At 54.3% G+C, this 22,902-nt stretch overlaps 1 protein-coding gene and 1 long non-coding RNA gene across 5 annotated transcripts; one reads left to right on the forward strand and one right to left on the reverse strand.

Moving 5' to 3' along the window:
- Positions 1–6,820: 6,820 nt before the first annotated feature.
- On the reverse strand, positions 6,821–8,989 carry LOC135965678 (uncharacterized). The gene is made up of 2 exons (XR_010578763.2): positions 8,872–8,989; positions 6,821–7,410 (listed from the first exon to the last, which is right to left on the reverse strand). It is a non-coding gene; the product is annotated as an uncharacterized lncRNA (long non-coding RNA).
- A 343-nt stretch (positions 8,990–9,332) lies between these two features.
- On the forward strand, positions 9,333–22,114 carry LSM14B (LSM family member 14B). 4 transcript variants are annotated; one of them, XM_015430034.3, is made up of 10 exons: positions 9,333–9,699; positions 11,423–11,586; positions 13,112–13,247; positions 14,394–14,510; positions 16,597–16,764; positions 17,022–17,099; positions 17,336–17,497; positions 18,161–18,311; positions 20,074–20,259; positions 20,907–22,114. In XM_015430034.3, the coding sequence occupies exons 1-9, from the start codon at positions 9,573–9,575 to the stop codon at positions 20,243–20,245; spliced, it is 1,275 nt and encodes a 424-aa protein (XP_015285520.1). In that variant the 5' UTR covers positions 9,333–9,572; the 3' UTR covers positions 20,246–20,259; positions 20,907–22,114. The 4 variants fall into 4 exon arrangements, with proteins under 4 accessions (XP_015285520.1, XP_005569564.1, XP_005569565.1 ...); XM_005569507.4 differs by lacking the exon at positions 17,022–17,099; XM_005569508.4 differs by lacking the exon at positions 14,394–14,510.
- The last annotated feature ends 788 nt before the right edge of the window (positions 22,115–22,902 follow it).

Consider the following 22,902-nt stretch of genomic DNA (forward strand, 5'->3'; position numbering starts at 1 on the left):
GGTCAGGAGTTTGAGACCAGCCTGACCAACATGGTGAAACCCCATCTCTACTAAAAATACAAAAATTAGCCAGGCGTGGTGGCACACGGCTGTAATCCCAGCTACTCAGGAGGCTGAGGCAGCAGAATCGCTTGAACTCAGGAGGCGAAGGTTGCAGTGAGCCAAGATTGAGCAGCCACTGCACTACAGCCTGGGCAATAAGAGTGAGACTCCGTCTCAAAGACAAAAACAAAAAAAAGAGAAAAGGAAAGAGGCCAGGTGCGATGGTCCACGCCTCTAATCCTGGCACTTTCGGAAGCCAAGGCAGGTGGACCACTTGAGGCCAGGAGTTCGAGACCAGCCTGGCCAACATGATGAAACCTGTATCTACTAAAAACACAAAAATTAACCCGGTATGGTGATGCATACCTGTAGTCCCAGTTACTTGGGAGGCTGAGGCATAAGAATCACTTGAACCCCGGAGCCGAAATCACGCCACTGCACTCTACCCTGGGCAACAGAGTGGAGACTCTGTATCAAAAATAAATACAGAAATAAATTTTTTTTTAAAAAAGAGACTTGCTGCCCGGCTCCTTCTCCAGGTGTTACCTGCCTGTTCCCCAGTTTCCTGCCTGCAGCTGTTAGAGCCTTGAGGGTTTGCTTCTGATTTTGCTGAGGTGGCACCTGCTGGGGTGTCCGCAGCCAGTGACTGAGTCAGGCAGTAGTACCAGGACCAGCCACCTCTGCCCCGTCAGGGCTCCTGTACTGGCCACTCTTTCCTCCCAACTCGCCAAGCTCCCCCTCGGCTCAGCAGGTGCTGTGTCAGGTCCACATCTCGACCAACAGCTCCAGCCTAATCCCCTTCCCCCAGGTTTCCTCTCACGGGTGTTACCCTCCCATTAACTTTTGTACCCTCAGTTCCAGCTCCTCGGCGTCTCCTTCCTGGAGAAACCAGCCCACAGCCCTCTCACCTGGCCTTTCTTTTTAAAGTTTTTAACTTTTTTGAGACAGGGTCTCATTCTGTCACCCAGGCTGGCGTACAGTGGTGCAATCTCGGCTCACTGCAACCGCCACCTCCCAGTCTCAAGCCATCTGCCCACCTCAGTCCTGAGCTGTGACTACGGGTAAGTGCCACCACACCTGGCTAATTTTTGTATGTGTTGTAGAGATGAGGTTTCACCATGTTGCCCAGGCTGATATTGAACTCCTGGGCTCAAGTGATCTGCCCACCTCAGCTTCCCAAAGTGCTGGGATTACAGACATGAGCCACCATGCCTGACCCAGCCTTTATTTTTATTTATTTATGTATTAATGTATTTATTTTAGAGAGAGGATCTTGCTCTGTCACCCAGGCTAGAGTACAGTGGCAAGATCACAGCTCACTGTAACCTTGAATTCCTGGGTTCAAGTGATCCTTCCACCTCAGCGTGCTGAATAGCTGGGACTACAGGCACATGCCACCATGCCCAGCTAATTTTATTTTTAGTAGAGACAGGGTCTTACTATGTTGTCCAGGTTGGTCTCAAACTCCTGGCCTGAAGTGATCCTCCTGCCTTGGCCTCCCAAAGCACTGAGATTATAGGCGTAAGCCACTGCACCTGACTTCACTTGGCCTTTATTGATGACAGGCAGGAAAGGCAGAGAGGGTTCATTTATTCACTCAGCAAATACCTGAGTAGGATGTGTAACACCTTGCCTAAGACCATGGGTTCTCCAACCTGGGTTTGTATGAGGGCTCTGCTGGGACAGTGGGCATGTTCTCTAACTGCCCTGGTCCTCAGTTCCCTGGCTATAAAGCGGGGACACTCACTAAACCTGGTCCAGAGTGTTGCTTTGAACATCACACACACAAACGGCTCAGCACAATGCCCAGCACACACTCAACTATTAGGAATTTTGTCTGCTGTTATTTTCAATTTCTTGGTGCATTCACTTCAAGGTTTTGGGGATGTGGGGCGTACTATTCAGAAATTAGAATGCCTGGTCTGACAAGCATCGGGGAGGGATGGTACCAAGAAGACTGAGGATTTGGAGTGGTGAGATCTGGGGGTTTCAGGGTGCATGGCTGCTATTCTCATGAACTTATATGGCTGGCTGGCTGGCAAAGCGGAGGCTGCATGTGTCGCAATCTCTGCGTCGCTCTTCCCAGGAGGGGGCTGCCGACCCCGGCCCATATAAAAGAAGCCTCTATCTGCTCTGCTCATTTGTGCCTGAGGCAGCTGCCGTCAGGCAGAGTGGACCCTTGGTTCTGAGGCACTCATCTGAGCAGGGAGATGCCTTCATCCCCGGGCGGAGGAACAGCCCCATGGAGACACCAACACCCTTTCCCCAGCCACAACCAATATCTTAAAAGTGAGGTTTCTGCCTCACACACGGCTCCTGGGAACAGGAAGTGGTGCAACCACTTTGGCAACCAATTTGGCAGCTTTTCACACTGTCAAACAAAGAATCACCACATGCAGGCGTGCTCGGTGGCTCACACCTAATCCCAGCACTTTGGGAGGCCGAGGCGTGTGGATCATCCGAGGTCGGGAGTTCAAGACCAGCCTGACCAACATGGAGAAACCCCATCTCTACCAAAAATACAACATTAGCCGGGCGTGGTGGCACGCGCCTGTAATCCCAGCTACTCGGGAGACTGAGGCAGGAGAATCACTTGAACCCGGGAGGCGGAGGTTGTGGTGAGCCAAGATCGCACCACTGCACTCCAGCCTGGGCAACAAGAGTGAAACTCCATCTGAAAAATAAATAGGTAGATAGATAAATAAATAAGAATCACTACATAACCCTACAACTGTACATACCCAGGAGAAATGAAAACATATGTCCACACGAAAACACGCACAAATGTTCATAGCAGCATGATATGTAACAGCTCAAAAGTGGAAACAAGCCACATGTTCATCAGCTGGTGACAGATATGCAGCATCACACGGTGGCACTGCATTTAGCCCTAACGGATGCACCATGAAACCAAGAGACGCGCTACATGAAGGGGCTGGGCATAGAAGGCCATCTACTGTATAACTCCAAGTACGGGAAATGCCCAGAAAAGGCAAATCCACCAGGACAAAAAGGAGACCAGTGGGTGCCTGGGACTAGAGGAAGGAGGATGGAGAAAGGCTGCTAATGGGCATAAGGTTTCTTTTTTTCTTTTTTCTTTTTTACAACCTCCGCCTCCCAGGTTCAAGCGATTCTCCTGCCTCAGTCTCCCAAGTACCTGGGATTACAGGTGCACACCACCATGCCCAGCTAATTTTTTTTTTTTTTTTTTTTTAGTAGAGAGGGGGTTTCACCACGTTGGTCAGACTGGTCTCAAACTCCTGACCTCAAATGATCTGCCTGCCTCGGCCTCCCAAAGTGCTGGCATTACAGGCATGAGTCACCATGCCCAGCCGGAACTGTACACTTCAAATAGGTGAATATTACAGAATGTAATAAATAAAGAACCTTAATAAAGCTGTTAGACACATAAATAAATAAGGCACGAGTTCCGGTTCAACCCAGCACAGAAAGGCCAGATTCCGAGGTTCCACGGTGTGTGGGGAAGGCCATTTGCAAACACGCTCTGCCCCAAATGCAACAAGGCTCCCAGGGCAAATGGGGTTTCCATGTTCTGGTGCTTGGGAAAGACGAACACATATTCGTGTCCGTTCGCGACTGCCTGTATCAACGAGATGAGCCACCAGAAATGTCTCAGGCGCCATCCTCCCCATCCAGCTCCTGGTACCTGTTGGAAAAGCCTGGGGCAACCCTGCACTGGCACGCCTTCTTCTCACCTGGCCCATGCTCTGTCCCTTCTGCTGCACACACTGCCACATACCCAGGTATGGGCTTCACCGCCAGGGTCTGCCTCGGCGGGCCTGTGTGGGTGCCTGCCGGCTTCCGATGCACATCATTTCTTGCCACACAGAGCCTCAATCCAGCCTGTGCGCTCAGGGTGGTGAAGGCAGCGACATAAGGAAAGGATTACGGTGTTAACAAGTCGGAACTGAACGCGAGTAAAAATAACCACGTGCCCTGGCAGAACGCTTTCCATCTGACGGCGAGGATGTCTTGGTGCACGGACGAGGGTCCCCGGCGGCGCTGCTGGGTGAGGACAGGCTTTGGAAGGCCTGGCACACCTCTCCCGACATCTGCACTGCTCCTTTATTTACATGACCTCATTCCCAGGCTGTGGCTCTGCCCAGCAGCCTCTCGTGCAGCATCAGGCAGGCGTAAAGACAAGTGCCCAGCCTGGCTGGGACGCGCCCGTAGGCCTCTTGAGTAACCATGGCAACTCTCTAGGACGCACCCGACATCCTTTGCATGGAGTCAAGAGAGGACACAATGTAAGAGGAGAGACTCTTGAAGAAGCTGCTTCCTTCCCTCATGCCCAGCGCCAACCTCAGGTCGGTCTCCATCTGGACATCTGCAGAGCATGAGCTCCAAGTGCAGAAATCGTGTCTGGGCTTTGTCCCCTCCTGCTGTTCACTACCTCCTCCCCCTGCCCCAACCTGAAGGCTGAGCACAGAGGACCACCAGGGAGGAGGCCCGGACATTGAGCACCCAGGGTTAGCAGCTGGCAGACTCAGCCAAGAATCCCAGCCCTGTCATGTGCTGGCCGTATGATGCTGGCTGTCACCTAGCCCAGGCTAAGCGCCTGGTTTCCTCCACTTCGAAGGTGCAGCACCATATCCGGAGGGCTGCGGAGGGGTTCGGGGAGGAAATGCATGGCCGGCTTGGGTACCAGGTCTGGCGCAGAGCAGTGGGACCGGACTGGTGGACACTTAGTAAGACAGTGGTGGATTGACTTAGAAGAGGCCTTTCATCGTTTACTTTCTATCCAAGTAGAACACAGGGCTGGCAAATGCTGTCCCACTCCAGCCATTCCTGAGCCCCTAAAGCCCAGGGGCCCCTCACAGTCACCGGGAGAGAAAAGCTACTGGCCTCCTGCTGACGGCTGTCTTCTGTTCCACCAGGATCTCTCAGCATTTTATCCTGCATTCTGAGGTGGCAGTGCCAGGGCTGGCCCTATCAGAATCTGACATTTTGAAAGCTGGTGTCTGGGTCTGCCCAGGTTCTCATCAGCTTCGCCCCGCTGTCCCTCCAGCTGCACCTGGAAGTGTGGCCGAGCCTGCCTGCTGGGTGCTGGAGTTTAACACACTCCTCTTTTATCTTCCAAGGAACTTCCCATCATACAGGGTTCATCACGCGGGGAAACTCGGCTGTTGGGGTGGGAAGGGGAGAAAGGGAGGTGGAAAGGGGACAGGAGGCAGGAGGGAGAGACAGATTGGAAGAGGGAAGAGGGTCTGAGGATGCCTGAACTTCAACCCACTGGTGCTCATCCAGCCTCCTGGGAAAACAGCCCTGCAGAGCCCCAGGCAGGAGGAAATGGATTTTAACTGGATTCAAAGAGAGCAGGTCAGACCTCCATGAGAATTCCTGATTGTGCAAGATCGACTCAGCCCTCCCTCTTCACCTTACTGTCCAACCACCCCTGTGGTTCCCTGTGCCCCGAACACCCTCCCTGGGCCTCACTGTCCCATTCCCTGCCTGGAAGGCCTCAGAGCAAAGCTGGTGCTGAGCCTCCCCACCCGGTGCACCTGTGCCCTCCTGAGCTCCCTCCCGGCTGCCGCTGTTGCACCTGTGCGGTTGGAGGGTCTTCCTCAGGGGAGGGGGCCTGAGGAAGGCCTGAGGCCTGCAGGGCTTCCCCAGTCCCCTCTCCTGTGCCAGATCCTGAATGAGGGGAGGGGGACGGTTGAGTTGTGTCTCACCAGCACTCGACCACACTTCAGACCACTGACTTATTTTATCTGTGGACCACCCATCGTTAACCACCTGGGAATTAACTCAGCTGTTTCGTGTGGCTCCTGCTGAGCAATGACACCTGTGAGATCAATGGCTGTGCCAATCATTCTTGCTCAGGGAGACATTAGAGTCACATGATGGTTTTCTGTGGGGGGGGCACCCTTACCTGCTGCAGGATGCTGGCCTGTGCCACCCCAGCTAGACGGATGACACAACGTAGAGCAGGGTCCTGCCTCCCTGTCTTCCCACCTGTCACTGGGGACCGCAACAAGCTCCTACATACGCAGAGCGAGCATGTAATGAGTGGCTTGTGGCTGCAGCACAAACCTCTCCAGCTGCCCCTATGGCCCTCCCAGTGCCCTCTGCACATGCCCTCTGTTCCTACATGTTCCTCCAGAGTAGCCCCTGGTTACCCTCACAGGCATGATCTTCTGGGGTCCTCAAGTACACCATTGAGATGGGCAGGCAAAAGGAGAAACTGAGGCAGGTAGTCCAACTGGCCCAGGGTTTCCCAGAAGCCCCAGCTCGTTCCTCTAGATCCTTGGGCTCGCTGGTCTAAAGCCTGGTGATAACCAGGTGGGTGGGCTGTTCAGACCTGTGCACAGTAAAGAGCTGCTTATAGTGGAGGAATTGGATACACGTGCCCCAGCCTGGAAAACAAGCCATGCCAGTGAATATCCAGGTCGACTTAGGCCTGGCACAACTGCTTGCCTTCTCAGACCTCTCCCAAGTGCCCTCCACTTTGGGCAGGACACCAAGCAATGAACGGCAGGGCCTGCATTCCTGGACCTGGGCACTACATATATTTTTAGCCTCTGCCTTCCTGGGCATTTGCAGGGTGGCTAATGTTCTCAGGGAGCCACCAGCTGCACACCCATGGGCTGGGCGGGCACTCGGAGGCCTCTGGGAACTGCACCCTCCCTGCTTTCAGTCCTGGGGCTCAGAAGCCAGCTCCTCTTTCAAGGTAGAACCAGCTCCTGCTAGTGAAGCATGCACCCCAGCCCCAACACAGCCAGAAGCTTGTGGCTCAGAAACTAGCAGGCATGAAGTACAGGATCTATGACCTTGGATTTCCTTACTTGGAAAGTGGGGTGGGGTGGGGGATAGAAGGACTTTGACTCCACACGAGATCACCAGGCCAGGTCACTCAGGAGACCTGGTTGGCACCTCCTCCTGACAGGTGCACCCTGTATGTCCAAGTGAGGAAGGCTGTGCTATGTTGAGAAGCAGAGTCTGGGTCGTGCTTCCCAGGGCCAGATGCCCCGGTCGCTGGAGACCTCTCTTCCCAAATGTCCCAGTCACTGGAGACCTGTCTTCCCCGGGTCACGCTTCCCAGGGCGAGATGCCCCGGTCACTGGAGACCTCTATTCCCCGGGTCGAGCTTCCCAGGGCCAGATGACCCAGTCGCTGGAAACCTATCTTCCCTCAGCTGGGCTGACTCCATGGCTTTGCTGTCTCTGTTCTCTTCCTGCACACGACATTCCAGGAGCCAAGAAGCAATTCTGGAATGTACAGGTCAATCTTGGCAGATGAAACTGAATTTTCCCTCTTCTCTTCTGCTTCCTGTGTTCTCTTCCTTAAACCCATCACTGTTCTCTTACTGGCCATTGCTGGGCTCTGGTGGGAGCAGGTTGGCTTCACCTTTGTGAAGAGAAAAAAAGACAGTGTGCTGCAGCCCCAAGCCTGTGGAGGATGCCACCAGGCCAGACTGCAACTTCCCTGTGTGTGACTCCCCGTGCTGGGCCTGTTTCCCCTTCTGTCAAATGGGGAGTCACAGCACCTAACCTGCAGGGCAGGTAAGATCTTCTCAGCATAGTCAGAAATACATTTTAGGTCCTTACCAAGTCCACACTTATACAAACAGGTGAAATAAATATTTCACAAAATAATACTTACTTTCACCATGTAAGATACTGTTATTTTCTTTTTTTCCTTTAGAAATAGGGTCTTGCTGCCACCCCTGAGTGCAGTAGTCCGACCACAGCCCATTGTAGCCTCCAACTCCTGGGCTCAAGTGATCCTCCCGCCTCTGCCTCCACCTCCCCAGGAGCTGGAACTACAAATATGTGCCCCCACACTCGCCTTATTTTTTAAAAGGTTTTTTGTAGAGATGTGGTCTCCATATGTTGCCCAGGCTGATCTCTAACTCCTCGCCTCCACTGATCCTCCCGCCTCAGCCTCCCAAAGTGCTGAGATTACAGGCATGAGCCACCACCACGCCTTCTGATATTTTCTATCTTACTCGATTTCATTTTTATTTATTATTATTTTTCTTGAGACGGGGTCTCACTCTGTCGCCCAGGCTGAAATGCAGTGGTGAGATCTCTGCTCACTGCAATCTCCACCTCTCAGACTCAAGCGATTCTCCTGCCTCAGACTCCCGAGTAGCCGGGGATTGCACGTGCCTGTCACCACGCCCGGCTAATTTTTTTGTATTTTTAGAGTAAAGACAGGGTTTTACCATGTTGCCCAAGTCCATGTTGGACTTGAACTCCTCACCTCAAGTGATCCGCCCGCCTCCGCCTCCCAAAGTGCCGGGACTACCGGCATGAGCCACCGCGCCCAGCCTATTTCATTTTTATAGTCACCACCCGCTATTTTTTTTTTCCGGGTCCCAATATTGGTCCCTGATCTGATGATATTCACAGTCAAGACGGTGGCAAAAAAAAAAAGCACACACCGCGCGCCCTCGGTCACTAATCACGCAGAGTACACGCGGGGAGGGCCCGCGGCTAAGCGACTGAGGGCGGCCGAGCTTCCTGCACGACCGGGGAGGTGGGCAAGGCCTCCGGGCCGCAGCCCCGGGGACGAGCGGAGGCCTCCGAGGCCCCCGGTAGCCAGTCAGAATTTATTTTAAGGGAAATGGAAAGCTGCGGCCGGCTTTGGGAGGAGGAGCAGGATTAAAAGAGAAAGTGTGCTCAGCATGTTATATTTGGAGGCTGCCACGCCGCAAGCGCCGCCTTCCCGGGAGCTGCCGCCGCGGCCGCCCCCCGCTGGCACCTGGGCACCGGGGCGGGAGTCCTGGGGCTCCCCGGGAACACCCGGCGCCCAGGGCCTCCGCCGCTCCCCGGTCCCCCACGAGGGTGAGAGCTAGAGGCCCACCTGGCGCAAAATAGGGGAGTCGTCCGGACCCCACTTCTGTAGGAAGAGAAACTGAGGCCAAGGGGGCAAAGCCCCAGTGTTTGCGGCGCCCAGAGTCGGGGCCGGGGCCGGCACGCGCGGGGGCGGGGCCTGGCGCTCCTCCCCTGCCCGGTCCACTGAGCGTGCAAACCGCAGCCACCCACCCACGCGCACGCGCGCTCCGCCCGGGCCGCTTCCCAGCCCTCACCCCGCCCGCCGAGTCTCGTGCTCCCAGCTCCGCCAGGGGCCCGCCGGGAGCCGGCCGAGGAGGGGCGGAGCGCCGGGGAGACCCGCCCTCGGCCAGCGACACCTTGCTGCGCAGGCGCGGCGCGCGGGCCCGCCCCCCAGCTGGCGGCACGGCCATATTTAAAGGACGGCGGGCGCGGCGAACCAATGGGCGGCGAGCGCGAGGGGGCGGTGCGTGGCGGCGCAAGGCCCCGGATGTGGCTGCTGCGGCGGCTCCTCCTCCCCCGCGCTCCTCTCAGAGCTCCGGCCGCGCGCCCCTCCTTGGTTCGCTCGGTGCCCGCGCAGGCCCCTCGGGCGGCGGCGACGAGGCGCCTAGGCGGAAGCGGCGGCGGGCGGAGGAGCGCAGGAACGGGCGGCCAGGCCACCGCGCGGCTGCGGAGCGGGCCGCGGCCCGGCGCTCGTCCCCCCCCGCGGCCCGACGCACCCCGGCCGGCGCCATGAGCGGCTCCTCAGGCACCCCGTATCTGGGCAGCAAGATCAGCCTCATCTCCAAGGCGCAGATCCGCTACGAGGGCATTCTCTACACCATCGACACCGACAACTCCACCGTGGCGCTTGCCAAAGGTAGCGGCCGCCGCCCGTCCTCGCGCCCGCCGGCCCCAACCGCCCGAGCCCGCGGAGCCCGCCGACCCCCGTCCGCCAACAGCCCCGGCCCGCGCCACCCTCCCCGCCCCGGGGCGACCCCAAGCCCGGCGTTGAGACTCCCGTACCGTCCCGGAGCCTGGCGCCCAGACCCCGCCCGGAACCCACCCAGGGCACCCCTAGGCCGAGATCTCCTGCCCGCGCCTTCACCCCGGACGCCCCCCGGGCGCCCCCTCCCGCGCGCCGCCCTCCCCCAGAGCAGCCGGCCGCACAATGGTCTCCCTAGGCTCCCAGGGCGGCGTTATTGTGCGCGGGCGCCGGGCGGTGTTTGGTGAGGGGCGGGCCCGGCCCCGGCGGCGCCGCCCCCTCGGCCGCCCAGCCCACCTCTGCAGGTGCCAGCTCCGAGGGGCAGGGCGGCTCCCGTCTGCGGGCCTCCTCCCCGCCAGCCTGGGGAGATTCCTGCGGGGGAGCCTCGAGGTCGGGCGGCGGGGCAGTGTCCCGGCCTCTCCCGAAGGCTGGGGGCGGGGTCACAACACGCGAATCCTGCAAGCCTTTCTGGAACCTATTAGACAGCTGGGGCCTTGATCCTGAACAAATACCGCGTCCTAATGCAGCCTCCTGCCAAGGCAGAAGCATCCGTTTGGCAGCCAGATGCCCCGGTTTAAACCGTTCTCCTGCTGTATCCTGACGTTCACACTGTGGGGCTTACCTTTTGGTGACAGCCGCCTGTGGGCGCTGATAACCCGCTGTAGCCGCTGGGAGACTTACAGGAAAGGGGCTGTTCTCTAGAATCAGAATCTCTGAGGTTGTTGAGACAGCGGGTGGTCCAGAGTTTCTTTGTCTTCATCACCCAGAGAAGATGGGGAGTGCACTTCCCCTGCCTCTCAGAGAAAAGTGCCGGTGGAGCCATGTCTGCCTAAGCCCACGTGTGCTGGATCTGGTGCTCGGCTCCCAGGGGTTCTTGAAGTGTCTAGACGCGTCTGAAACGCTTCTTAAGTCACAGGGAGCCGCAAGTGTAGAAGAAGAACTCGTTCCAAACAGGGAGTGTCTTCTGCGTGGCTCCAGGAGCTCGCTGAGCATGCCAGGGCTGTGCACTCACTTGCAGCCGTGGGACCTCACTACACTTATTACAGGAGAGCCCAGTTAGAGAGACAGCCCAGAGTAGGCCCAGGAGTTAGTAGGAGTTGTGCTCTTATGAGTTAGAGGCTGCTGTCCCACCCAGCTCTGCCCCTAGAGGCTTGCTAAAAGGAGATTTGGTAGGGCTCTGGAAGCCTGCTGGTTAGGGGTTAGTGGGCTCAGAATTCCTTATAGGTGCGGAAGCCGGGGTCAGAGGTGGCTTTGGTCATAAAGCAGCCAGCTGGCTGTTTGATCTACAGAGTCATATGTGAACAGGGAGGCCTTGCGAAGCAAGCCTTGTTTTGCTGAGAGCTCTGTACGTTGGTGTGTTCGCACATGAGACAGTCTGTGAAATTGTTCCTTGGTGATCTAGAACTGTCTGTTGTCTGGAGCTTCACCAATTGGTGCGTTATCAGCACTGTCCACTGAAAATTGGGGTGTTAAGTAGTTGTTGAAATGTGGACCTAGAGTCCTGTGTTGTGGCTCTGAGCAAGTGCCGCCGTCTTCTGGAAGACTTGGGAGCAGTGGTGTCAGGGTTGATTGAACTGGCTGAGGACAACAATAACGTTTCTCTTTCTCCACTCATAAGTGAGGTCCTTTGGCACTGAAGACCGTCCCACAGATAGGCCTGCGCCCCCCAGAGAGGAGATTTATGAGTACATCATTTTCCGGGGAAGTGACATCAAAGATATCACTGTGTGTGAACCTCCAAAAGCTCAGCACACACTCCCACAGGATCCTGCCATTGTTCAGGTAAGTGTGCCACTGTCTCTCTGTGCACACTAAGAGATGCTGGTTTCAATTTGGAGCTTGGTGGCATGTTTTGTCAGAATGCTCAATGTGAGGAATAACCTTTTTTTTTTTTTTTTCCTTTGAGACGGAGTCTCACTGTGTTGCCAGGCTTCAGTGCAGTGGCGTGATCTCAGCTCATTGCAACCTCTGCTTCCTGGGTTCAAGTGATTCTCCTGCCTCAGCCTCCCGAGTAGCTGGGACTAACAGGCACGCACCACCACGCCCAGCTAAGTTTTGTATTTTTTGTAGAGACAGAGTTTCACCATGTTGGTCAGGATGGTCTCAATCTCTTGACTTCATGATCTGCTCGCCTTGGCCTCCCAGAGTGCTAGGATTACAGGCATGAGCCAAAGTACTCGGCCTGAGGAATATCTTTTTAATGAAAAGTGGCTTATTTTTTGTCTAGGCCATTGCTGTTCTCGCGGAAGGTGTTGATTCTTGTAGCACACACAGTAGGTGGTGTGTGCTGTGTCTCATGGCTCTTAAGGAAGGAGACCTGGGGAGCTGGGCGTGTGCGCGCGTGTGTGTAGTGTAGTGTAGTGTGAGTGGATGCTCCTGGACCTGTGATGTTTGGGGCATAGCGTTTGCCCTTAGTTTCTGGTTGGAGAAGTCTGAGCCCTCAGCAGCTGCTGTGAGTGGGGTGACATACCTGCAGGGACTGCGGGCTTGCCCTTGGGTTATGCCCAGATGTTACATGCTGCTGTTGTGAGACACGAGATTTGTAAGTCTGATGCCACGTTCCTGCTTATTGGGTTATGGCTTATTTTGCCCATGCTCACACCAGGGAGCCCAGATTAATATTTTCTTCACTTCTAAACTTAAATATTCACTGGCTCCTCTGGGGTTCAGACTGCACCAGGTTCCATGCCGAGCACCCGTCCTGGAAGGTGGGATCACACGGGGCAGGCTTTGGCAGCAGTGGGGAGCCATCCGATGGCTTTGAGTTAGGAGAAATTTGGGTTAGAATTACATGGACAAGACGCCTGTAATCTCAGCACTTTGGGAGGCCGAGGAGGGCAGATCATCTGAGGTCAAGTGTTCAAGACCAGCCTGGCCAACATGGCAAAACGCCATCTCTACTAAAAGTATAAAAATTAGCTGGATGTGGTGGTGGGCATCTGTAATCTCAGGTACTCGGGAGGCTGAGGCAGGGAAAATCGCTTGAATCTGGGAGGCAGTGAGCTGAGATCACGCTGTTGCACTCCAGCCCAGGCAACAGAGCAATGCAATGTCTCAAAAAAAAAAAAAAAGAAAGAAAGAAAAAAGAATTGCATGATTACATGGACAGGTGGAACTGGAACTGAAATGCTGTGGAAAAGGCAGCTCTCACCATACTGGAAACTGGTACCCCAAGGGCTCCTCCAGCATCTCAAGGATGCAGGCTGATGGGACAGTGCTTGTTTCCCAGCTGAACAAGCACTCTGATGCAGGCGTGTGGGGTGATGGGATGGCCTTCGCTGTTCTCACCCGATGTCTCATTGTTCAGTCTTCCCTGGGTTCTGCCTCCGCCTCGCCCTTCCAGCCGCACGTGCCTTACAGCCCTTTCCGAGGGATGGCGCCCTACGGCCCGCTGGCGGCCAGCTCCCTGCTCAGCCAGCAGTATGCCGCCTCCCTGGGTCTAGGTGAGTGACCTGTTTCTGTCTGGTAAACTACCCGTGCGTGTAACTGTCACTGAGTGGAGCGATGGAGCCTGAGAGTGGGGGCGTGCATTCTTGTCACGCTCAGCTTATAGACTGTTTTATTGCACACTTAGTAAATTACCCAGTGCAACTTCAGCTTGTGAGAGCATTTAGTAACTACTCAACTGAGAGTAAAAGAGGCAGCGGCCTGAGTGTTGGAACAGAATAATCAAATCAAAATTCATTTGAAGAGTCAGGGTGGATCTAGGTGGAAGTCCTGGGCCAGGCATGGTGGCTCATGCATGGAATTCCAGCACTTTGGGAGGCCAAGGCAGGTGGATCATGAGGTCAGGAGTTCGAGACCAGCCTGGCCAACATGGGGAAATCCTGTCTCTACTAGAAATGCAAAAATTAGCTGGGTGTGGTGGGACACACCTGTAATCCCAGCTACTTGGAAGGTTGAGGCATAAGAATAGCTTAAACCTGGGAGGCGGATGTTGCAGTGAGCCGAGATTGCACCACTGCACTCTAGCCTGAGTGACACAGCGAGACTCTGTCTCTAAAAATAAATAGGTGGAAGTCCTGGTATATCTGCTTCAAAGAAGAAATAGCTGATATATATGTAGTGTTACAGATGAGGTCTAGCTATTTGCACATTTATAAGCCTGTAAATATAGAAGTGAAATGCAAGCCCACCCATCATGTTCCTTGTTCTACTGCAAGTGCCTCGCTCAAAAATGGTTTCAACTGAGATTGAACAACCCCAGAACATGATTCTACTCTCTGTATGTAGAGAGAGATCCCGCTTTGTCCTTTACCTGGACCTAGCTTTGCAGATGGGCTCAGAGTATAGAATTGGCAGGTGATCCACCACCCTTGCTCAGAATCCAGCATGAAGTAGTGAGACAGGGAACCCTAAATGAGGTCTGTAGGCCACTTGCTGCTACAAATCATGCTTGTCTTGGTTGCTGTTCCTAGTGTGACAGGTGGCCTTCCCAGCCCAGCTCTCTATGTTTCTAAAATATGTTTGTATGACAGAGTCCTACAAGAGGTTGCTTGGCTCTTTCCAAGCTTGCTAGACACAAGACAAGTGTATCCTGACTTATTTGTGTGCTTTCTTTTTGCTCTTTCTCCTTTATCTTCCTTTAGAGAAGTTGGTAAGCCCTCCAGCCTCAGCCGCTGCTTCCAGCCCTAGCTCTTCTCCATCTCCACAGCCCGTTTCAGAGCTTGACTTGTCCTCAGAGCCACAGCAGCTCACTGCCAAGGGTAACAGCAGTTTGGGAGAACTGCATGCTGTCTTGCAAACCGTTCTGAGAGCGAGGGGTAAAGCAGCAGACAGAATGACAGTAGCTGTAGCAGATCATTTGCCAAGCCCATGCAGCCGCTGAGCTGCTTGTTTGCTTCAGCACATAGTCCTGATTGTGAACTCTCAGTGTTAAAGAAGGGATTACAAAGAATCAGCGGAGTAGTTTGTTCTCTCCCCCTGGGTCCAGGTTCTCTATTGACCTGTACCATGGCTACCACATACGGGAAACTTCACTGTTCACAGAAAGTCATTTCCCTGGGGTTTTTGCTGGGTCCTAAACGTGTTCTAGAGTGCTGCAGGGGGGACTCCCCAAAGCACCTCACATTCCCATGCTGCTCTTTGATCTGTGTGGTGCATAGGTCACTTGTTTAGGGGATTCAAAATTAGGGGCTTGGGTGACAGTTGCCAACTGTTTGGCCAGGTGGACAGTATCAGCCTGATGGCCAGCTGGCCAGTGCTGGTATACACCACCTGTGTCTGTGCTGTGGTGGCGGCGGCGGCACCTGGGGTTTCTAGACCTTTCCTCACATTCTACTCATTTCCCCTGAAGTTCTAAAATTCACATTGACAATCTTTCATATGTTTGTGTTACACGTAGCACCCTGACAAGCTGAACCATCGCCATTACCCGGCCCTGGTCCAGGATGATGCCTGGGCTTTCCTTATGGCACACAGCTGCTGTCAGTCTGTCATTCTGCAGGTGCTGCTTTCCAAATCCTGCATGTACTCAGTGTATCTGAGTTAGAGAGTAGTCGAGTAGTCATTTTTTTTCCCCACTTAAAAATGACACAGATACTTCTATTGCTCTTAAGATCAGTTACCTAAACCTGCTCATAGGGCAAGACTTTGTTTGAACTAGTTGGTTGTGTAAAAAGCAGACAAGCCCCATGTCCCTGCAGTCACAGTATGATCAGGAAGCAGGCAATGCTATGCTCGTCTCCCGGACATGCTGAGTGAGACAATCGGTGAGAAAGTGGCCCGGGTGCATTCTTGCCAGAGAACGCTTACCAGACCTCTATGCGGAGCCGCTCCCACCTGCCCTTTGAGAGCTTCTCTTGATCTGGTTACAAGGAATTTTTTACAGGGAATTTTTGTTGTTGTTTCTATTCCATAAAAACAGTAAGATGAGATGCCCAGTCTTCATGTGTATTGGGCTGTTGCTCTAATAATAATTACCCCATGGTTAGGGCGCCTTTTCTGTTTCAGATCTCTATTCACTTAACACCCAGTCCCACATTGTCCTGTTTAGAGTCCCCACAGGTCCTGGAACTTTGGAAAGGGAGGAGATGGAGAGAGGTGGGTGGTGCTTCCCTTTTTCTTCTTGGTTCAGAGGACCTAGTTTCTGAGGGTTCATCCCCTGTGCATGGGCCTCAGACTACGGTTTCGTAGGCACAGCTCCTTGCCAAAGGCTACCTAGGAGCCCTTCGCGTCTTCATGATGAGCCTTTGCCCTTGAGAGAAGTGTAGGCTGCTACTGTCTCGCAAGTCAGCTCCTCCTCCGTAATTTTTAGTTTTATTGTGTCTTAAGTGGAAATGACAGTGTTCTAGAATTTAACTTCAGAATTTGATCACTGCATTTTCTAGAAAATCCCAGGCTGGGCTGGTTCTTCTCCAGTATGGACCAGAATGAAACAAATTCTCAGATCCTGAATTCACCAGGCTCTTGGGGCTATGAGCCCCTCTGGGATGGGAGCTTGTGTGGTTTTAAGAAAGCTGTTTCAGCACTGCTGGGGAGGTGCCTGTTTGTAGGCACAGTGTTTTTCCTCTCCTTGAGGTTCCCTAACTTGGGGAGCTCAGGGCTTTTGGGGTAGGGAGTCCAAAGATGAACTGGCCTTGGTGCTGCCCAGTGACTTGGCCTTCTTTTGCTGTCTGGGCTAGCCTCAGAGGGAACGGCCCAGTCTGGGGGTGCTTTGCCTGGATTTGGTAGAACCTCTAGGCAGTTGCCCTCCTTTCCTTCCTGACATGCCAGCAGAAGAGAAATGCCTGGAGGTGTAAGGCTTGCTTCTTTTCTCTCTGTTTTTAAACCCTCCTCCCCTCCTCAATTCAGGAGCTGGTTTTCCATCCATCCCAGTCGGCAAGAGCCCGATGGTGGAGCAGGCTGTCCAGACTGGTTCTGCTGACAACCTGAATGCTAAAAAGCTGTTACCTGGCAAGGGCACCACAGGGACGCAGCTCAACGGTCGTCAGGCCCAGCCGAGCAGCAAGACAGCCAGCGGTACTTGAACACATTTTTTCCTGGAGTTTGCTTGATGTTCTAGAAGTGGCACACTACTTCCTGGGCTATTTTATTTTATTTTTATTAAAAAAAATACTACTTCTCCATCCTAAGCCCCATGTGCTTTTGCAGGGCAGGCCTGTGCAGCAGCCTCCTGCGGTGCTGCTCTGTGTGCCCCGTGGTGGTGGGGCTGCTTCTGGGTTCTGGCTTCCAGCTTCTGTAGGAGCTTTGCCTTACTCTTCCCTTTTGCGCCTTAGATGTAGTCCAGCCAGCAGCTGTGCAAACTCAAGGGCAGGTGAATGACGAGAACAGAAGACCTCAGAGGAGGCGCTCAGGTAACCCTTGTTGCCACTTGATTTCTGGGGACCATGAGTGATAAGGCTGAGCTGCTCTGCTTGCCCTCCTGCCTGCTTCTCTGGGTGCTGGTTTCCGGGGTGCTGGTGTGGTGTCGCTGCTTGTGTGCTCTGTCCCCTCTGTGGCCTTGGGGGTGTGCCTGGAAACTCCTTGTGAGGTGTTTGAGATCACCAGGTTGGTGACCTACTTCAGCCAGGGCTGTCCTTTGTCCTCACAGGAAACAGGCGAACAAGGAATCGCTCAAGAGGGCAAAACCGTCCAACTAACGTCAAGGAAAATACAATCAAATTTGAGGGTGACTTTGATTTCGAGAGTGCAAATGCCCAGTTCAACCGAGAGGAGCTTGACAAAGAATTTAAGAAGAAACTGAATTTTAAAGGTTTGGCTCATTATATGAAAATTATCCTCTGCACAGGAGTACCCCTAGAGAGTGTTAGGAGTAGAGGCCTGGCGGGGTGTGGTGGTTCATGCCTGTAATCTCAGCACTTTGGGAGGCTGAGGTGGGTGGATCACCTGAGGTCAGGAGTTCAACACCAGCCTGGCCAACACGACGAAACCCCGTCTCTACTAAAAATCCAAAAATTAGCTGGGCATGGTGGTGGGTGCCTGTAATCCCAGCTACTCAGGAGACTGAGGCAGGAAATCATTTGAACCCAGGAGGTGGAGGTTGCAGTGGGAGTGAGCCGAGATTGTGCCACTGCACTCCAGCCTGGGCGACAGAGCAAGACTCTGTCTCCAGAAAAAGGAAGAGATGCCTGGAGGAACTGGGGAAGCCAGGCGGGCGGTGAGCGGCAGTGAGGAATTAGTGATGCGAGATGCCGGGAGCTGTGGAAATGGGTGGGATAAGGTGCGGACTGCGCGGCCCGATGGCAGAACGAGGCGTGTGCTCAGAAGGAGGAAGAAGGGATCTCTGCTCTGCACAAGGCGTGGTTGGCGTCTCAGCCCGAGGGCGGCTCCCGAGCGAGTCTGGAGGGAGCACCCTGCTAGAAGGCCGTGCGCTCTGCCCCTCCTGCACCTCCGCGTGTTCTGCTTCTCTTTGTAGATGACAAGGCTGAGAAGGGGGAAGAGAAGGACCTGGCTGTGGTGACCCAGAGCGCCGAAGCGCCTGCCGAGGAAGATCTTCTGGGGCCCAACTGCTACTATGACAAATCCAAGTCGTTCTTTGACAACATCTCTTCTGAACTCAAGACCAGGTGAGAGGCTGAATGAATGAGGGGAGGACAGTCCTCCAATCTAGAAAGGACAGGACTGAGGGCTCTCAATCTGAAGACAGAGCTGGACTCTGAGCCTCAGGGTAGCTGTTCTAGGGTCCTGCTTGCATTTCTGCGTGATGAGTGCAGGAGTCCCAGCAGGTTACGTGTGGGAAGCCTCTTGGGGATCCTGACCTGAGGAGTCGGCTGAGGTCAAGTCCCTGTTTCCTCTTGGCTTTGCTGTGCTGTCCCCACAAAGGCTGGGCTGCACTGCCCTCCCCAGCAGACCCGTGTCCACATTCAGCATACCTCACTGTGCTCTGCTTGCTGGTCCCGCTGGCCTGGCAGCCTGAGGACCTTGCTTTGCAGCCTGAGGTATGGCTAGAGCGTGCTCACACTGGCCTTCCTTCACTTCATGGTTTGAGGCGAGGGACCATGTGGTGTGTTTTATTTTTCACACCTAACAGCTGGTCAGAAGTCCCACGAAGCAACCTACAGTGTGGGCTGGGCTTGGAGATTTGGGCCCATTTGCCCTGCAGATTGAGCGCCAGACATGCCGCGGGGGGCGTTGAGGTGGCCTCAGAAGGCAGGCTGGAAAGCCCCACCTCCTCAGGCTCATGTTCTGCAGGGGAAAGATAGAACAGCGTGTGGTGGAAGGCCAGGCAGTGAGGGCAATGGGATGGAGCTGTGGACTCGATGGGAAATGGATGATCAGTTCTCACAGGTGGAGCAGGCTGCACAGATGAGTGTGGGAAGTGCTTCCAGACAGGCCGAGTCTGGGGGATGGGTTCCTGTAGGGTTTTGTAGGGCATGGAAGTGACTGGCTTTTGTTCCAAGTGTTGCGGGAAGCTATCAGAGGGTTTTGTGCTGAAGCGCATGGTGCGGTCTGATGTTTTACGGCTTCTTTGGTGATAGTGGTTGGTGAGTGGGCAAGTGTGGCTGCTGACTGGCCAGTTAGGGGACCGGTGCTGCAGCACAGGTGGCTTGGAACCAGGCGGTAGTGACAGAGGGAAGGGGTAGAGTCTAAATGTATCTTGAAGGTGGTGCTAACAGAATTGGCCAACAAGAGAAGAGTCCAGAATGACTCCTAAGTCTTTTGGCCTGGACAGCTGATGGGTGGAGTTGCTGCTGCTTTGAACACGGAAGTCTGTGGGCACAGCAGGTTTCCGGCTGAAGAGGAGCTCAGGGTGGGTGTGCTGCCCTGGAGCTGCTGTCTACGTCGGTGGGAGTGCTGGGTGGGAGTGTTGGGCGCACAGTTGGATGTGGGAAATAGTCTCCCGCTGGCGGCTTGTTTGGGTGGCATGAGTGTCCATGTTGTATCCCTATCTTCCCAACACCCAAAGCAGAAGTATCACATTCCAGGGACCTTGTTCCATCTAGCCTAGCCCCCTCCTTGTCTAGGAGGGTCCACTTCATGCTCTGGTCTCGGGTCTCCTGGGCCCCTGGGCCTCCCCGGGGCTCCTCTAGCAAGCAATAGGGGTTGCCTTGGTAGCCAAGTAGTATCACTGCTTGCCTGTGGTGACAGAGATGGTAGAGATGGATCCTGAGCCCCTGCCCACTGTGGGGATAGTCCTGGTTGAAAGTGTGGCAGGGAGCACCTGCAGTGCCAGAGCTGGGGTCCAGTGCTGACGGGGCTGCCCCTTCCCTGTATACAGTGGCCCCGGTGAGTCTGTCCCCTCCTTCCCTGGGCCGCTCTGAGGACGAGGCCTGGCCAGAAGCCTGGGAGTCAGCGCCTGCTACAATCAGCGTTTCTTCTATGGTTTAGCTCCAGGCGGACGACGTGGGCTGAAGAGAGGAAGCTCAACACGGAGACCTTTGGGGTGTCAGGGAGGTTTCTTCGTGGCCGCAGTTCTCGGGGTGGATTCCGAGGAGGCAGGGGCAATGGGACCACCCGTCGCAACCCCACTTCCCACAGGGCCGGGACTGGCAGGGTGTGAGGGTGCAGCCAAAGGTGAGTGGATGAGCCTTCTGAATGCTTTGGTGGGAGGGTGTAGGGTCAGGCACACCTAGAGAGCTTATGAAGGTGGGGAATAGGCTCCATTTCCGAGGAAAAGCCAAACCGAGGGCCTCGAACCTATGAGTCACCCAGGGGGCTCCTGACCAACTTAAACCTGCATCTGTGGGGGCAGGACCCAGGCCCCAGCATCCTCCGAGTGAGACTGCAGGTGTGGGAGGTGAGGTGATGCGGGAGTCGCGTGGGCCGGGGGCTCACCACCCAAGTAAAGCCAGCGAGCGAGACCTTGCTCCAAAGCCAGTGTCTTGGCCCAACCCGGCCCTAAATGAATCAGAGGCTTCATTTTTAACAATGTTCCAGTGGATTTGTGGGCACTTTAGGGTCTGGGTAGAGCGTCCCACATGGGGTGCCTGGTGCCGACCCCAGGTGGGCCCTGGAGCTAGGGACTAGGCCTTCTGCCACTAGCTGCCTCCCTGTCCCCAATCTATTGTACAAGTAGGATTCTCAGAGTGGGCTGTGAGAGGAAACGGGGGAAGCCAGCCTGACTCAGGGCAGGAGGGAGGCTGAGTGGCTCCTGCTTGCCAGCAGGGGCAACAGTGCCAGCTTATCCCAGCAGCTGCTTGACTTCCTGTCATCTCTTGCAGGCTCCTACTCAAGTGGCGCAGAAATGACGCTGTGTGTCAGGACGCGAGGAAAACGCTGCACTTACAGGGAGAAGTGGTCGCTTTGTTTCTGGAGTTTGGAAGAGTCCCATACTGCTACTTATGTTTTGGACTTAACTGAACTTGGACATGGTCTGAGTTAGAACCACTTGTTTTGGGGAAGTATTCATGGTAACCTCTTTGAGGTCTCTTTACCTATGTTTCCTTTTTAGTTGCGCATAGCCTAATTCTAAGGTTTTGGTATTTTGCAAAGAGGTTTCTATAGTGAAAGCTGAATCCTTACTTTGTGACCTTTTTTTTTTTTTTTTAAGATGACAGCTTTGACTTTTAAAAGTGGAACCAAATCTCATTTGGCAAATGTGGCAGCCAACTGCATCTCTGTAACTCAGCTGACCCCTGGTGCTGCTGGCCTGGCACCCCCACTGCCAAGGGTGGGGTCTCAGGAGTCAGGGCCAGCATAGGGTGGTGTGTGTGTCGGGGGTGGGTGGGTGGAGGGCACGGAAGGGGTTGTCCCATGGATCATGTTGTATAAGTGAACCAGACCACCCTGATGGTATCCACAGTGATGTCAAGGTTGGGGCTGGCCAGGGGTGGGTGGACTACAAACATTTCGGAGTAGTGGCCAGGGGCCCTGGACACTAGCCTTGGAGCTGCTGCACAGAGCCTGGTGTCCACAAGCTTCCAGGTCGGGGTTGGAGCCTGGGATGAGCCCCGGCAGCGCCTTGGCCCTTCTGTGGTCCCTGCCAGCCTCTGACCTAGGCCGGTCAGTCATTGCTGGACTCTGGCCACACACTGGTGTTCTCATCCACTTGGAAACGAGCCAGTCTTCTGCAAGGTCAGTTGACCAAGAGCATATTTCCCCTTGGTTGTACATCCTTGTTTTGTGTTTTTGTTTTAATAGTGGGTGGAGGGAGGGCGGGGTCTACATTTGTTGCATGAGTCGATGGGTCAGAACTTTAGTATACGCATGCGTCCTCTGAGTGACAGGGCATTTTGTCAAAAATAAGCACCTTGGTAACTAAACCCCTCTGATAGCTATAAAGGCTTTAGTTCTGTATTGATTAAGTTACTGTAAAAGCTTGGGTTTATTTTTGTAGGACTTAATGGCTAAGAATTAGAACATAGCAAGGGGGCTCCTCTGTTGGAGTAATGTAAATTGTAATTATAAATAAAAATGCAAACCTTTAAAATTTTCTTTTCTGATGCTCTAAGAATCCTGTTGACTCTGCTGCCCAGGTCACCTCTGCATCATGTCCAGGTCTGGAGCATACTTAGGCTGGTGGAATTTGGGGAGACTTGGGCCCCTTCAGGTGATGGAACAAGGCAGCTGACCCAATTGGTCGGGTGAAGTGCAGCCAGCAGACCCGGCTTCTCCCTGTGGGCCATCCTTCTGGGATGAACGGCTCTGCTCTCAGAAACTGGATACAAAGTCCTTTTAAAAACCCAGTTCACAGATAACGCCTGTATCAAGCAGTGGCCCCTTTGCCACCTTCCTGCTGCCTCCAAGCTCCCCAGCTCAGGAACGTTCATGTTCTCAGGCACCGTAGAGCAGGTTACACAGCCATGAGCGAGCTGCACCCTGGACCCATGCAGAAAAACAAAGATACGGCTGGTTCTAGGCTCAGAGCATCCCATTTCAGTCTAATGGGTTTCCAGGTGACCTTAAAAGTGGTCCTCAGAGAGGATGAGGAGACACATCAGCTGCATGAGTTCTCCTTTCAGTACCTGCCTGTGGCCATTGGGTGGGGATAATGGATATCCTTGACCAACAGAAAAATAAATCTTCTGTTATGTGTGCCAGATACTGGTGGCCACAGTCCTCACCCGGCTAGATGACTTGGTGAAACAGGTATTGCCTCCCAGAGAATCTCAAGGTAGTCAGGTTATCGCATACCACCTGACCTTGCTGTTAAAATGTTAATTGTTTTGACAATTGTACATTTTATGCTGAGCTCAAAATGTATCTGGGCCCCTTTAC

The sequence above is a fragment of the Macaca fascicularis genome, chromosome 10, assembly GCF_037993035.2.
Source record: "Macaca fascicularis isolate 582-1 chromosome 10, T2T-MFA8v1.1".
In the NCBI taxonomy this organism is placed as follows: Eukaryota; Metazoa; Chordata; class Mammalia; order Primates; family Cercopithecidae; genus Macaca; species Macaca fascicularis.